Source organism: Rattus rattus, chromosome 17 (assembly GCF_011064425.1).
Source record: "Rattus rattus isolate New Zealand chromosome 17, Rrattus_CSIRO_v1, whole genome shotgun sequence".
NCBI lineage: Eukaryota > Metazoa > Chordata > Mammalia > Rodentia > Muridae > Rattus > Rattus rattus.
The window spans coordinates 15,377,559-15,391,469 of NC_046170.1; the positions used below are offsets into that span (position 1 = coordinate 15,377,559).

General features: G+C 50.6%; 2 protein-coding genes across 3 annotated transcripts; both read right to left on the minus strand.

The window, feature by feature from the left end:
• Positions 1-395: 395 nt before the first annotated feature.
• Positions 396-3,252, minus strand: Dnase2 (deoxyribonuclease 2, lysosomal). The gene is made up of 6 exons (XM_032888054.1): positions 3,004-3,252; positions 2,681-2,861; positions 2,501-2,579; positions 2,128-2,292; positions 1,847-2,044; positions 396-960 (listed from the first exon to the last, which is right to left on the minus strand). The coding sequence occupies exons 1-6, from the start codon at positions 3,096-3,098 to the stop codon at positions 626-628; spliced, it is 1,053 nt and encodes a 350-aa protein (XP_032743945.1). The 5' UTR covers positions 3,099-3,252; the 3' UTR covers positions 396-625.
• Positions 3,253-6,493: 3,241 nt separating this feature from the next.
• Positions 6,494-9,647, minus strand: Klf1 (Kruppel like factor 1). 2 transcript variants are annotated; one of them, XM_032887681.1, is made up of 3 exons: positions 9,488-9,647; positions 8,088-8,901; positions 6,494-7,009 (listed from the first exon to the last, which is right to left on the minus strand). In XM_032887681.1, exons 1-3 carry the CDS (start codon positions 9,626-9,628, stop codon positions 6,834-6,836), a joined length of 1,131 nt encoding a protein of 376 aa, XP_032743572.1. In that variant the 5' UTR covers positions 9,629-9,647; the 3' UTR covers positions 6,494-6,833. The 2 variants fall into 2 exon arrangements, with proteins under 2 accessions (XP_032743572.1, XP_032743570.1); XM_032887679.1 differs by lacking the exon at positions 9,488-9,647 and adding an exon at positions 9,096-9,166.
• Between the last annotated feature and the right edge of the window lie 4,264 nt (positions 9,648-13,911).

Consider the following 13,911-nt stretch of genomic DNA (forward strand, 5'->3'; position numbering starts at 1 on the left):
CATTTCCTCTCGACAGGGACGGTGGCCCTTGACTTCTCAGAAAGTAAGAAGGTGGCTTTCAGTTGGGCCTTCCCATGTTCCATCCACTGCCGATTCCACACATGGTAACAGCTTTACGCAGACCTTGTGAGGAAGAGGTGTCCCCCCACTGGTCTGTGTCTTAGAAGAAAAAGGTTAACAGTCTCACATACAGAGTCTGTTGTACTAACAACCTCTAGAGACACGTCCTGATGCCCATTTTGCGGTAGACAGCCATAGAGGTGAAGGCACTGTTAAGGTCTCCAGTTAGGAAGGGGCTGAGCTGGTATTCAGATTCATAGTCAGGGCAGGGGTGTGGTTCAGCAGCAGGGTGCTTGTGTCCCACGAGGCAGACACACAAAGTCAAGACTCGTCTCTGAGTTTTTCTTTCTTTTTATTTTATTTTTATTTCTATTATCCTTTTCCCCCTGAGACAGTGTTTCTGTGTTGCCCTGGCTCTTCTGGAACTCTCTGTAGACCAGGCTGGCCCGGAACTCAGAGATCTGCCTGCCTCTGCCTCCCAAGTACTGGGATAAAGGGTAGTCCTGTCCGCACCAAGCCCGTCCCTGAGTTCTTTGTTCTGCTGGGCTTCCAGTCAGCTCCCCTTTTAACAGGGCTTACAGGCTTTCACCAAGGACCGGAAGGCCTTCCAGAGGGCAGGCACTTGGGTGCACAGTGTGCCCCCACCGCGGTGTGTCTCTCTTTTGTTCCGATTCATGTCACCCACACAGACCCAGGGCTCTTCCGGGGCCACACACCATTTGGAGTGGTCCTCTGTGGCGTTGAAAGTCGGTCCAGATGGGCCAGGGAATCCTGTCTTAGTCACATCCAGAATTTTATGGGTCCCAGAGCAGTTGGAAGGCAGGATGCCTGGAGAATTTGGCCAGAACTGGACCTGTAGGTTGGTGCCAAGGGCTGCTGCCAGCCAGCCGGAGTACAGGTCTGCAGAGGAAGGAAGATTGAGTTGAGGGGCACTGGTAGATTCCTCAGGCCGGCCTCCTTCTAGGTGCTCAAATGTCTGCTTTTGGAATGACATGAACTTAAACAGCTCCTACCAACAGGTCAGGTCAATCTGCAGGTCACACCTGCAGTCCTACCACTCGGAAGCTGGAACAAGAGGATCTCAGGTGGAGTCGAGCCTGGAATGTACAGTGAGAGCATATACAAAAAACATAGGCTGGGGGTTGGGGATTTAGCTCAGTGGTAGAGCGCTTGCCTGGGAAGTGCAAGGCCCTGGGTTCGGCCCCCAGCTCCGAAAAAAAGAAAAAAGAAAAAAAAAAAAAAAAAAAAAAAAAAAAAAAAAAAAAAAAAAAAAACATAGGCTGGGCATGGAGCCTCGAGCCTTTAAAATCAGTACTCAGGCTCTGTGCGTTCCAGACCAGCCAGGGATACTTGAGAGATACTTGTGTGATACTTGAGGGATACTTGTTTGAGAGCCTTCCCCACACCCCCAAAAGGGAGTCCTTACCAAACAATTTATGTGGTATTTCACAACCCACTAAGGGGAACATCAAATATCTTAACTTTTCAGATGAGCAAACAGGCTCATCTGAACCTATACTGCACATCCAGAAACCAATATTTGAACCGAGGTCTGTCGGATGACTTTGAACTTCTGTTTCAGCCTCCACGGTGCTGGGGTTGCAGATAATGTACCACCTGCCCAACCTGTCTGTTGGCTGCTCACTGCTCATGGTTATTACTGTAATATGACTCCCCATGACATCTGGGCTCTAAATGTGCTTGCCCTCAGGCCTGGGGATACCAGGGACCTCCTTCCACAAAGACAGTGCTCTCCCTCGCCCCCCCCCCCAACATCAAGGCTTACCATCTCCAAATTTTCCAAATTTGGCAAAGCTCTGGAAGGTGGTCCCAGCTCGAGAAGTGAGAATTACACTACTATTCCAGGGCTCACGGAGGACATGGTAGCCCTTGGTCACCTCCTCTAGGTCAGGTAATTTTTGAGCAAAGATACCTTCCAGCTTGTGGTCATAGACTAGGGGGTAGGTATAGGTTAGTTGCTTGCCTGGAAGACAAGGTGAGGGAGAAGTGTGAGACCAGCTACTCAGAGGAGTTTGAGACTTAGCTCACCTCATTGAGTCTACTCACCAATCCCTGGAAACTGACTGAAGGGAAGGGACACACAGAGTAGGGTCTGGCCGTAGGTCCGAGCATTTGGAGGCCAGCTGTATGCACCAGAGGATGCAGGGGATGGGAAGCGAGGCACACTGTGGACCAGCCAGAAGCCCCCTTCTTGGTCCAGGAGCAGGACACCTGAACCAGAAGACGTCAGACAAGTTGATAAAAGTAGGCCCCTGCAACCAGGTACACAGTCTCAGAGGGCTGGGGTCTTAGAGCAGGAATGGAGGCCAAGGTTCGACAGGGCAAATGCCCACCCTTCATGCAAGCCAAAGTTTAGTTTGGGTAGAATTTACAAGAAATTCAGGGTGGCTCCACAACCACCAGTCCAAGCCTCTCTCACCCTTCGTATGCCCACGGCTGGAAGAGTCCTGAGCTGAGCTGGATTTGGGAGGTTGGTCGTTGTAGAGTAGAAAGGCCAGCTAGGAGAATGCATAGAGGCTATGTAACTACCCTCCCTTCCCCGTGGGACCCCCCTACAGTGTGTGGGCTGGGGCCCAGGTTCCCACAGCACTCAAGTTACCTGACTGGAGTTCTTTTGGTACAATGGCTGCAGGGTGAGGCCCACGGCTCCGTCCTTGCTGTCGATGTGCCCTACACCGTCTTGCCAACCCTCGGAGTTCTGGTCCATGTATTTATACATCAGACCCTTCCATGGCTTATCCCCAGATCCGCTGTTAGCCGGCAGCTTGTATACCACGAACCTGGAGGTCCGGGAAGAGAGGGGGTCGGGGGACAGAAGAGACCTGAGGTTTTTCGGAAAAGCACTTCAATCCCAGTGCCCGCGCCGATGCCCACGGATGCCCACGCAGTCTGCGAGGGACATTCTCGCAACCACTTGCTCACCAATCCACAGGCCGCCCCGAGTCCCCATAGCAGCTCAGGGCTTTGGCAGGAACCCACAGCAGCGCAGCCAACAGCAGCGAGCTCGGTGCTGCCATGAAGCGACAGTAATGAACTCTGAAAGACCCGGGACAGCCGGGTCACGAGCTTCAGACCAACTTCCCCTAAAGACTTCAGGGACCTGGGTCTGGGCTTCACGAGGGTGGAGACCGAGCCCGCCAGGCCCCGGGCGGAGGCGGGGCTTCCTCTGAAGTTGTCCCAGCAGCGAACCCCGCCCCCTCCAGTGTCCGCCCCGCCCTGAGCTCCGGCTTTTGGCGGACTCAGCTCCCGATAGGCTTCACCCACGGACGCGCCCCTCCCTTGGGCATTGGTTGTCACGTGACTTCTAAGGCGCTCCAACTTGTGGAGGTTTTTTGTTTTTCTTATTCACGTTCTGAGTCAGGAACAAATCTGTCTTCGTATTTCTTTTCCATCACTGCTGTACAACTTGGGCACCTTTTTTTTTTATTATTTTAATTTTTGGGTGGCCTTGCCCACATGTGTGTTTGCGCATCACTTGTGTGCCTGGGCAGGTCCAATTCTTTCCTTCCGTTTTTTTTTTTTTTTTTTCGTTTTCTGTTTTGTTTTCTTAGACAGGATATTACCTTGTAGTCCTGACTGGCTTAGAACTCACCAGAGATCTGCCTGCCCCTGCCTCTGCCTCTGGAAGGCTTTTTGAAAGCATGCAGCTGTTATCCCTGGCAGCTTTTTGTTTGTTTGTTTTTCTGACAAGTTTCCTGCATTCTCTGACCTCTCAACACTGTGGCTGATCCTTGGACTCCTGAGCTTCCTGCCACCCAAGCACCCAAATCACAGAGGTGCTCAAGCACATCGTACATACGTGCGAATCCATGAGCGCATGGCACAGTGTGCAAGTGGAGAATGGGACACGGTGTGGGAGCTTCTTCCACCATATGGATTTGGAGATCAAACCCAGGGCCCCAAGTTTGACAGCTGGCACCTCCACAGGCTCAGTCATCTTCTCCGCCTTCTCCTCCTTTTTAGGGTCTCACTGTAGCTCGGGCTAGCCCGGAACTCTCGACTTTTAAATGAGTGCTGGGATTATACATATGAGCTTTCCTCCGTCCTTTAAAAAATGTTTACGTGCACCTGTGTGTGCGCCTTTGAGAGTTAGGGTGTATCAGGTGCAGGCTGTGCAGACACCCATACATGTTAGATCCCTGGAATGGGAGTTACAAGTAGTTATAAGCACGGTATGGGTGCTGGGACCTAAACTCAGGGCCTCTGCAAGAGCAGTGGATGCTTATAACCACTGAACCATCTCTCCAGCCACCACTACCCCTGCCCTCCAGCTTTTGTCTTTTGGAAAGCTCTTACTCTGTGGCCCCGGCTAACCTAAAACTTACTATCCTCTGGGCTCAGCCTCACAAGTGCTGGGATTCCAACTGGGTCAACCTTGCAGACCTAATCACAATGTTTTCTGCACCCTCTCTCTGTTCAATCTGTAAGTTTTCTAGCCCTGCTCATGATGCTGGCCAGGGAGTCGCTCAGGTTATGAAAAGGCAGGAATGCAACATCTGCTGAGCACTGTACCACAGATTTGACTATGTGACTGGGGTTTTGACACCTGATCGTCCTGCTTCTACCTCCCAAATTTTAGAATTACAGGCCTGAACCACCATAGCTCTGGCTGGTTTTAATGCTACGTAGACCAGGCTGGGCTCCAGCTGAAGAAATCCACTTGCCTCCCAAATACTGGGAGTAAAGGCTTGCACCACCATGATGTTGTTGTTATTGTTGTTGTCTTTAAAGACAGGGTCTCTCTGTGTAGCCCTGGCACCTGGCAGTCCTGGAACTATTCTGTAGACCAGGCTAGCCTCGAACTCAAAGATCAGCCTGCCTCTGCCTCAGGAGTGCTGGAATTAAAGCATTAAAGGTCCATGCCACCACCCATCTACATTTTTAAAAGACAAAGTCTCTAGATTACACAGCTCTAGCCGGCCTCAAATTCAGAGATTCGCCCAGCTCTGCCTTCCAAGTGCCGGGATGAAGGGATGCACCACCTCACACAGCGGCTTTTTTTTGTTGTTCTTGTTAACTTTTGAAGAAAACAACGTGAAGAAACAAACAATAAACATAAAGGAGACTGAGTAGATCTCTGAGTTCAGTACCAGCCTGGTCTACACAGTGAGTTCCCAGACATTCAAAGTTACACAGAGAAACCCTTTCTTGGAGAAAGACACACACACACACACACACACACACACACACAGAGAGAGAGAGAGAGAGAGAGACAGACAGACAGACAGACAGACAGACACAGAGAGAGGGCGAGAGACAGACACTGAGAGAGAGATAGACAGACACAGACAGACAGAGAAAGAGAGACAGACACAGAGACAGACAGACAGAGAAAGAGAGACAGACACAGACAGAGACAGACAGACAGAGACAGACAGACAGACACATACAGAGAGAGAGAGAGAGAGATATGAAGAAACTGACTAAATTTCCCAGGATGACCTTGAACTTGTTCTGTATTGCAGGCGTGTCTTAAACTTGCAATCCTCCTGCCTCAACCTCCTAAACAGCTGGGATTACAGCCTAAGCTACCTCTGTGACTATGACCCACTTTGTCTGAGGAAGTAGACATGCTAGGCATGGTCATCCATGCCTTTAAAATCAACACTTTGGGGGCTGGAGAGATGGCTCAGTGGTTAAGAGCACTGACTGCTCTTCCAAAGGTCCTGAGTTCAGGTCCTAGCAGCCACATGGTGGCTCACAACCATCTGTAATGGGATCCGATGCCCTCTTCTGGTGTCTCTGAGGATAGCTACAGTGTACTTATATAAATAAGTAAAATCAGCACTTAGGAGGCAGAGGCAGTTTGATAGGGTAATCTCTATGTGTTTGATGCCAGCCTGGTCTACATAGTTTCAGGCTAACCAGGGGCTACAGAGTAAGATCCTGTCTTAGGAAAAAAAAAAGGGAGCGGGCACAGATAATAGACGTGAATATCATCACATCACTGGCTTGACACCAGGTAACAGAATTGGAAGGCTGATCTTGATGGAGGAGAAGGGATAAAGGGTTGCCCTGCTGGGGTGGTGGTGGGGTGTAGGTGAAGGAGGTGTTGGGGGATTGGGTGCGGTGGGGATGGGGAAGGGGTGAGGTGGGGTGGGAGTAGGGGAGATGTTGGGGGATGGGGGAGGGGTGGGGTGGGGGTGGTAGGGGAGATGTGGGGGGAGGGAGAGGGGTGAGGTAGGGGTAGGGGAGATGTTGGGGGATGGGGAGGGGTGAGGTAGGGGTAGGGGAGATGTTGGGGGATGGGGAGGGGTGGGGTGGAGGAGGAGTGAGGGTGGGGGAGTGTCAGCAGAAGTGAATGAATTTTAGAAAGTTTACAATGTGTATGTACAGGCAAACGTGTCACCTGCTGGGGGACTCAATGCTCCCCGTAATTCCTAGCTCCATAGTACAGTAAGGCAGACACTGGTTTTATGTGGGAAATTTTTATAGTAACCAGGACAATCCCAGCTATGGGCACAGTGTGAAGCTCGGTTCTAGATTCTGGGAAATCTCATCCCATTCCATCCACCTCCAGGACTCAGGGTCCCTCCTGTGCTGGTCTAGGGATCCATCTGAGTTGATTTTCTTGGCGGCCTATATCGCTGGGTCTGTGGGGCCATGTGTGTGGCTCCCTGAGGATGTAAGTTTTCTGTTGAAGGCTTCTTTGTATGGCCTTCCGGTCAGCTCTTGATCTGAGTGGGACCATCCTTTGGGAAACAGTCCTTGGATCCACTCTCATTTCATCCCCAGCCCTTGTGCAGGCTCTCTCAGAGGTGACGCTTCATGTGAAGAGCTAGGTGGTCGGAGCGTGAGAAAGCACGTGGGCAGAGGCCACAGCAGAAGGGGCGATGTCCAGTGTGCTTCCGGTAGTGGCGCGTCAGTTCGTCAGAGCGAGCGAACCTCCAGTTGCAGCCATCCCAGGAGCAGGCATAAGGCTTCTCTCCTGAAGGACAGGGAGCTGTAAGTAACACCCTCCAAGTTTGCGCACTTGATGAAGTGGAGCCAAGTCTTAGGTGACATCTCACAGTTTAAAGGGCACACAGTCCTGCCTTCTGTGACATGATCCGTTTCTGTATCTACAGCTGCTGTCCTTTAGTTTTCTCATTTCTGGTCTTCTATCCCATTTCCTATGTACTAGTTCCCTGCCTGAGACTGTATGTAGATGCATCATCATTCGGTTTTCTTTTTCCAGCTATTTCTTGCACTGACAGGGTCTCCCGATGATATCCAATCATGTTCCCGAACTTGATCCAAGCCCTGAAATCCACCCCAGGATCTAAGGCCCTATTTCTAGTGAATCTCTCTCTTCTGGTTTTATACCTGATGCAAGTCTTGCCATGCTTGGGAGACCTGTAACTGTCGTCCAATCCTGGGATGACCCCGTTTCTCTTTCTAGGCTCTGTCTCCCAGCATTTCCTTCTTTTCTTGTGGCCTGCCTTATCTCTGGTACCTCCATCAGTTGCCCCTGAAACTGATTCTACTTAAATGTCTCAACCTCCTGATCCCAGGCAGTTCCAGCTCGAGCATGACTAGCTATATCCTGAGCTCTGACATTCTAAGCTTGTACCCTCCAGGGTTTACCCCTCTAGTTTCTCCTTATGTGCCATTCATTTTCCATTCTGCTCTTCTCCCATCTCTAACCTAGGCCTTACACATCCACTTGTAACACTGAAGCCTCCAAAATGTTCCCCAGGCCTTCTGTTTACATCTACTTATTTATTTATGAGACAGGATCTCACTAAGTAGCTCAGGCTGCTGAAACTCGCTATAATAGCCCAAATGGCCTGGAAGTCACTGATCTCCACCTGCTTCCGCCTCCTGCGTGCTGGGATTCCCCAATTTGGGTCTGGAATGGCTCCTTGTAGACTTGACCCAGTGTCTGGGGGAGGGGAGGTGTGCGGTCTTCACGACCCCTAGCGCTGAGGCCTCCTTTAGCCACCCCTCTGGCCACCCTCCGGCCCCTCCCTTCGCTCCGTTTCCGGCTCCAGAGCCCGCCCCCTCGGGCCCGGCCGGGTCCTTACCGGTGTGCGTGCGCAGGTGCGCCTTCAGGTGCGAGCTCTTGGTGTAGCTCTTCCCGCAGCCTTCGTGCCCGCAGGTGTGTGCCGCCTGCCTCTTTTGTGCCAGAGTTCGCCGGCTGCGTTTGGGCGGCGCAGCTCCTGGGGACAAGCCTGCGTCTCCGGCAATCGCAGTGGCCCCGAGTTCTGTGCCCACCGCACCAGGTCCCAGACAATTCAAAAAGGAAGGGGGCGCAGTGGGACCAGCAGAAGGCGCCGCGAGCCCACGAAAGAGCTGGAAATGGCCTTGGTACTGAGGCGCGGGGTAGAGCGCGGGGTATCCCGACAGCAGCCCATAGGGGGCGCTTGGAGCTGCGGGCACCGCAAGCCCGGCTCGCGGGAAGAAACCTCCGGCCGAGACCGCTCGCGATTCGGAGAATGCGGGCTGCGCCTTGGGAGCGAGTCCCGGGGCCAGGACAGGGGCCACGAAGGGCTCAGGGGTTGGGGGTCTCGGAGTCGGGTGCGCCCAGCCTGCGTGCTCCTCGGAGCCCAAAGGCCCGGTCACCAACCCTGGGCCACCCGCATAAGCGCTCAGAGACTCGGGCGGCGCGAACTGTGCCACTGGGCCCCCGCTGGGTGCCAGGGCACAGGTCCGGGGAGTGCTGGGCGGCTCGGGACCTGAAAAGTTTGTAAGGAAAAGATCCGGATCCCACGCACAGGTCACGTCCCTCTCATCGTCCTCTCCGGGAGGGTCCTCTGATTTCAGACTCACGTGAAAGGACGGTTCCGTGGGATTTGGGGGTCCCGGGCCCAAATCCTGTGTCTCCTCAGACCGCCACCACTGCGGGAGGGAGCGCACTGCTTGAATGGTAGGCACTGGGTACCTGGCCCTGAAGCAACCCCGGCTGGAAACATCGTTGGGGCAGGTTGGTTGAGGGTTTGAGTGCCTATCATTTACCCACACTGTTCCCCTAACCCCCTTCTCAGCTCCCGGCAACTCCATGAGGTCTTGCTAGAGACAGATAAGACACTTACCAAGAACAGCATTCAGGATGGGAGAAGAGGTTCTAGAGTTCTGAGTCAAAGGAATCAGTTTTGACTCCTCCGTTTTCCCTAGTCTTTCCCTATCTTCACGTGTCCTAACAAAAATAAATCTCAAAGCCTGGAAATCCCAGGACACTTTTATCTGGGCCTTTGTCTCTTTGAGCCTAGACTCCTAAGATACAGAACTCAGAATTCCCCTTCCTATTCGAGAAATAGGCCTCACCTTGATCTCAGATCCCTGCAACACCTCTCCCAAGCCAGACTCAGTGACTCCCCCACCTCCCCCAAAAAACCCAGCAGAGGATACTAAAGTAAGATATAAGCCCCACCCCCAAGCACTGCCTCAGCAAGACCACCTATCCCCCCTCCCCCACTGGCCCCACCTTGAGGAAGTCCTCCTGGGTGTCCAGGAACTGTCCCAGGGTGGTGAGTGTACTGATGGAGGGTAAGACAGTCTCAGCTGAGGCCATGGCTGGCTGCTGTCCACCCTGGGCCTCAGGCCTCCTCTCTCTCTTCTGCCTCATGGGCTATGAGGCTAGGAAGGTTCCTTGGAGGGCTCCTGTCTGCCCACATCTGATTGGCTGTCTTCTCTGATAAGACCCAGGCAAGGCAAAAGGCGAAGGAGGGTGTGTATGATATGAGTGTGCTCTGTGTCTTTTTTTTCTTTTAAAAAAAAGGTTTTTCGAAACAGGGTTCCTCTGTGTAATGGAGCCCAGGCTGTCCTGGACTGACTTATGTAGGCCAGACTGGCCTCGAACTCACCGAGATCTACCTGCCTTTGTTTCCTGAGTGTTGGGATTAAAGTTGTGGCTTGTCACTTTCAAGGAGCAGACCTCACCTTGGCCTGTTTGGGAACTGGTCCCTGAAAACCAATCCTGTGTATAAAACAAGTCAGTTGTCAAAGAATAGGGGCTTCAAAGTCTTGGGGTTCAGATGAAGGGTAAAGAAAAGTCCTGGGGGGTTGGGGATTTAGCTCAGCGGTAGAGCGCTTGCCTAGCGAGCGCAAGGCCCTGGGTTCGGTCCCCAGCTCCAAAAAAGAAAAAAAAAAAAAAAAAAAAAAAAAAGAAAAGTCCTGGTCCCCCACTCCCACCCCCAGAGGACTGAGAGGACTCTGATCTGGTCTCAAGTCTCTCTCCTTGGAGAAGGAGTGGACCAGGAAGGATAGATTTCTTGGGAAAGTTCTTTGGGACCCTTTGACCCCCATCAGGGCCACTGCAGCCCTTTCCCTCTCAGACAAACAGCAGCAACAGTGCTAATGGCGGGCCTTGGCACCAGCTCTCTTTTGGGCATTATCAGACACACCAGATGTTTCAGGCTGCTATCAGGTAGGGGGCCCAGAACAACATAGCCCTGTTCCTCCTTCAGCGGAAGAGCTGGGGGTTGGTGCCACAAATTATCTTGGCTTTGAAGTGCCTGCGTTGTGTTGGGGGTCTGAGCTGTTTAGCAAAAGGAGACCTCCCAAATCAGCCCACCCTTGAACACTGAGGACCCTCGGTGGCTACTACAGGGGAACTGAAGGGGAGGGCTACAAATCCTACAGTGTGGTGGGATAGGACCCATAGATGGAGCCATAGCAGGTATGCCCCTCAGGAGAGCTCAACCCTGACTGTACCTAACTACTTGTTGCTTGTGGCCCCCATGGAAGGTAGTCTGCTATTTCCATACTTCTATTCTGGTGCCACGTGAGTCAGGGTAGGGAAACAGAGGGTCATGTGTACCGTAATGTGATCACACATACACCATCATTCCTCAGTGTCCATAGGGGATGTCAGATCCATTAAAGGAAATGGTACCTAGTCAGGCGTGGTAGTAAATGCCTTCAATCCCAGCACTTGGCAGGCAGAGACTGGTAGATCTCTGTGAATTTGAGAGACCTGTTTAGTCTATATAAGTTCCAGGACAGCCAGAGCTACATGGTCTCTGTCTCAAAAGACAACAAGAGTAAACGGTTCTGGGGCTGGAGAGATGGCTCAGTGGTTAAGAGCACTGACTGTGACCTGAGTTCAATTCCCAGCAACCACATGGTGGTTCACAACCATCTTTAATGAGATCTCACGCCCTCTTCTGGTGTGTCTGAAGACAGCTACAATATACTTATATATAAATAAATAAATCTTTAAAAAAAAAGAGTAAATGGTTCTGTGGACTTAGCTTTATAGTTGAGGGTGTGCTGAGTACTGGTTTAAAGAGCAAAGCATAAGGTCCTAGGTTCAGATCCCCAGCACCCGCACAAAAGCGGAAGTCAGTGTGCATGTCTAAGACCAGTGTTTCCAGATGGAAACAGGAGGATACCTGGTGCTCACTGGATAGCCAGCCTAGCCAATCAGCTCCAGGGTCAGACCCAGCCTAGGAGATAAGGTTAAAACAAAAAAACAAAAAACAAGGAAGAGACCATCATCAACCTTGGCCCCTGGGCTGAATGCAGGCTCAGGCACACGTGACACATACCCAACAATCATTGTTCTAAGATGAGTAACCCGAGGAAAACACGGGCTAATGGAGGCGTATGGCAACCATGGAAGGTTACATATTGCATTATTTTGTTGATACAATAGCTGGGCAGGACCAGCAGTGAGTTAGTGCTTCCCAGAAGCTGGGGCAGGAGTGCCTGCTAGGAGACAGTCTCATTTGGGAGGATAGAAATATTCTGAAAGCCAGTAGAAGTGTTTGTCACAGGACACTGTGAAGCTACTTACCCCACTAAATCCACACTGATTGATTGATTGATTGATTGATTGACTGACTGATTGTATATGAGTGCTCTGTTGCTATCCTCAGACACATCAGGACATCATATCCCATTCACAGATGGTTGTGAGCTACAAACAGAAGAGATTTTATTGGAGCTTGTGTACATTTTCATAGCTTTAGTCCATTATCACGGTGGGGATCGTGGTGCACGCCATCAGGACCTGATTCAGTAGCTGAGAGCTGCATCCTGATCCCCAGGCAGAGAAAGTAAGAAAGACTTAGAAACCACAAAGCCAACCTCCAGCGACACACTTCCCAGTCTTTACAATCCTTTCAAAGAGTGCCACTCCCTCCCTCGTAACTAGGCATTCAATATGTGAGCCTTTGGGGGCCCATTCTGGGTTTTTTTGTTTGTTTTGTTTGTTTTTTGTTTTGTCAAGACAAAGTCTCTGTGAAGCCTGGAACTTGCTCAGAAGATTGGACTGGCCTCAAACTCCCTCTGCCTCTAGAATGCTAGGATTAAAGGTGTGTGCCACCACCATCCAGCTATGGGAACTATTTATTTATTTTCTATATGAGTACACTGTCACTGTCTTCAGACACACCAGAAGAGGGCATCAGATCCCATTACAGATGGTTGTGAGCCACCATGTGGTTGTTGGGAATTGAACTCAGGACCTCTGGAAGAGCAGCCAATGGTCTTAACCCCTAAGCCATCTTTCTAGCCCCCTATTGCGACCATTCATAATCAAACTCCACAGAACTTTTTTTTTTTTAAAGATTGTTTATTATATAAGTACACTGTCGCTGTCTTCAGACACACCAGAAGAGGGCCTCAGATCCCATTACAGATGGTTGTGAGCCACCATGTGGTTGCTGGGACTTGAACTCAGAACCTCTGGAAAAGCAGTCAGTGCTCCTAACCACTGAGCCATCTCTTCAGCCCTCCACAGAACCTTTGATAGGAAAATTTTTTCTTACCTAGCCATACCTGCATCAGGCATAGTCATATTCACAGGAATTAGCAGTTAGACGAGGCCAAGAGCTGCGGGGTAAGGGAGGTGACCGAGTGAAGACCTACATAGTGTCCGGAAGCCTGGGGTAATGATGGAATCTCTATTGTATAAGGGGGAGGATCAGAAGTTTTTGTTTTACTATTAAGGGCGAGAGCCTGTGTGCTCTAAACAAGACCAGTAAGAGAAAGGGGAGAACCCAAAGGAACAATAATTACCCAAGCCAGTCTGTTTAGCCACCCAGGCCTAGTGCTTCTCCTACCCAAGTGATAAAGTTGCTTTTGTTCTCTCTGTAGCTCAGTTTTCTTTCTTTCCTAGACTTTCCATGTTTGGTTGGCCAGGAAAAGACCTCAGGATCCCCTAGACAAGCAGCAGCACCGGTTAGGAAGGATCCAGTCAGATAATCAGAAAGGGTGTCGTTCAGCACATCAGGCAGAGATGTGCTTAGCCAGCACCAGGTCTCAGGTTTGATGCTGGGGTTTGAATTAGGGTGAATTATGTGAAGAGATAATGACGTCAAGAAAGGGGCAAGGGAACATCTGCTGTTGATATTTTTCAAGAAGGCTTTGTGTTACAACAGAACATGAAGAGAACATGTTGTATGTGTACGTTTCAACTCTCCGTGGACTGGGATTACACCTTGTACTTTTAAATGAGTTGCAATTTGGAATGCCAATAGGCTTGGGAAGGAACACAGAAGTGCCTAAGACTTTCTTTCCTCAGATCTCTAGAGCGCCGTCAGGGTAATTGATGTTCCCATACCTCAGATGTTTTTCTGAAGACAGATAACATTGTTGTGCCTTATATAACCTTGAACCTGCTGGCTGTGGACAGCCTTCTCTTACCAGAGGAGCTCTAAAAATAAAAATGGGCCTTGTCCTGTAAATTGGGCTTAGATGCTTGGCTGCCTTGACCACTGTGATTCCCTGTTCAGTTTTTCTAGCATTAATAAGAAAGGCTTTAGCTAACCTCTCATAAAATAAAATAAAATAAAAATATAATAAAACCAAACAACTACAATAACAGAAAAATTAAAACAAAAATTTCCAAAGATAATCACCACATCCAAATAGAAAACCACCAACTAGCACTCAGTGCTGCCT

Bases quoted from the DNA above. Each gene is read 5' to 3' on its own strand.
- Dnase2 (XM_032888054.1), bottom strand. From the start codon at position 3,098: ATGGCAGCACCGAGCTCGCTGCTGTTGGCTGCGCTGCTGTGGGTTCCT. The intron at 2,862-3,003 runs GTGAGCAAGTGG...CCGGACCTCCAG, and splicing joins TCGGGGCGGCCTGTGGATTG to GTTCGTGGTATACAAGCTGC. The intron at 2,580-2,680 runs GTAACTTGAGTG...GCATTCTCCTAG, and splicing joins ACCAAAAGAACTCCAGTCAG to CTGGCCTTTCTACTCTACAA.
- Klf1 (XM_032887681.1), bottom strand. From the start codon at position 9,628: ATGAGGCAGAAGAGAGAGAGGAGGCCTGAGGCCCAGGGTGGACAGCAG. The intron at 8,902-9,487 runs GTGGGGCCAGTG...TCCCTCCCGCAG, and splicing joins CCCAGGAGGACTTCCTCAAG to TGGTGGCGGTCTGAGGAGAC. The intron at 7,010-8,087 runs GTAAGGACCCGG...CCTGTCCTTCAG, and splicing joins GCACCTGCGCACGCACACCG to GAGAGAAGCCTTATGCCTGC.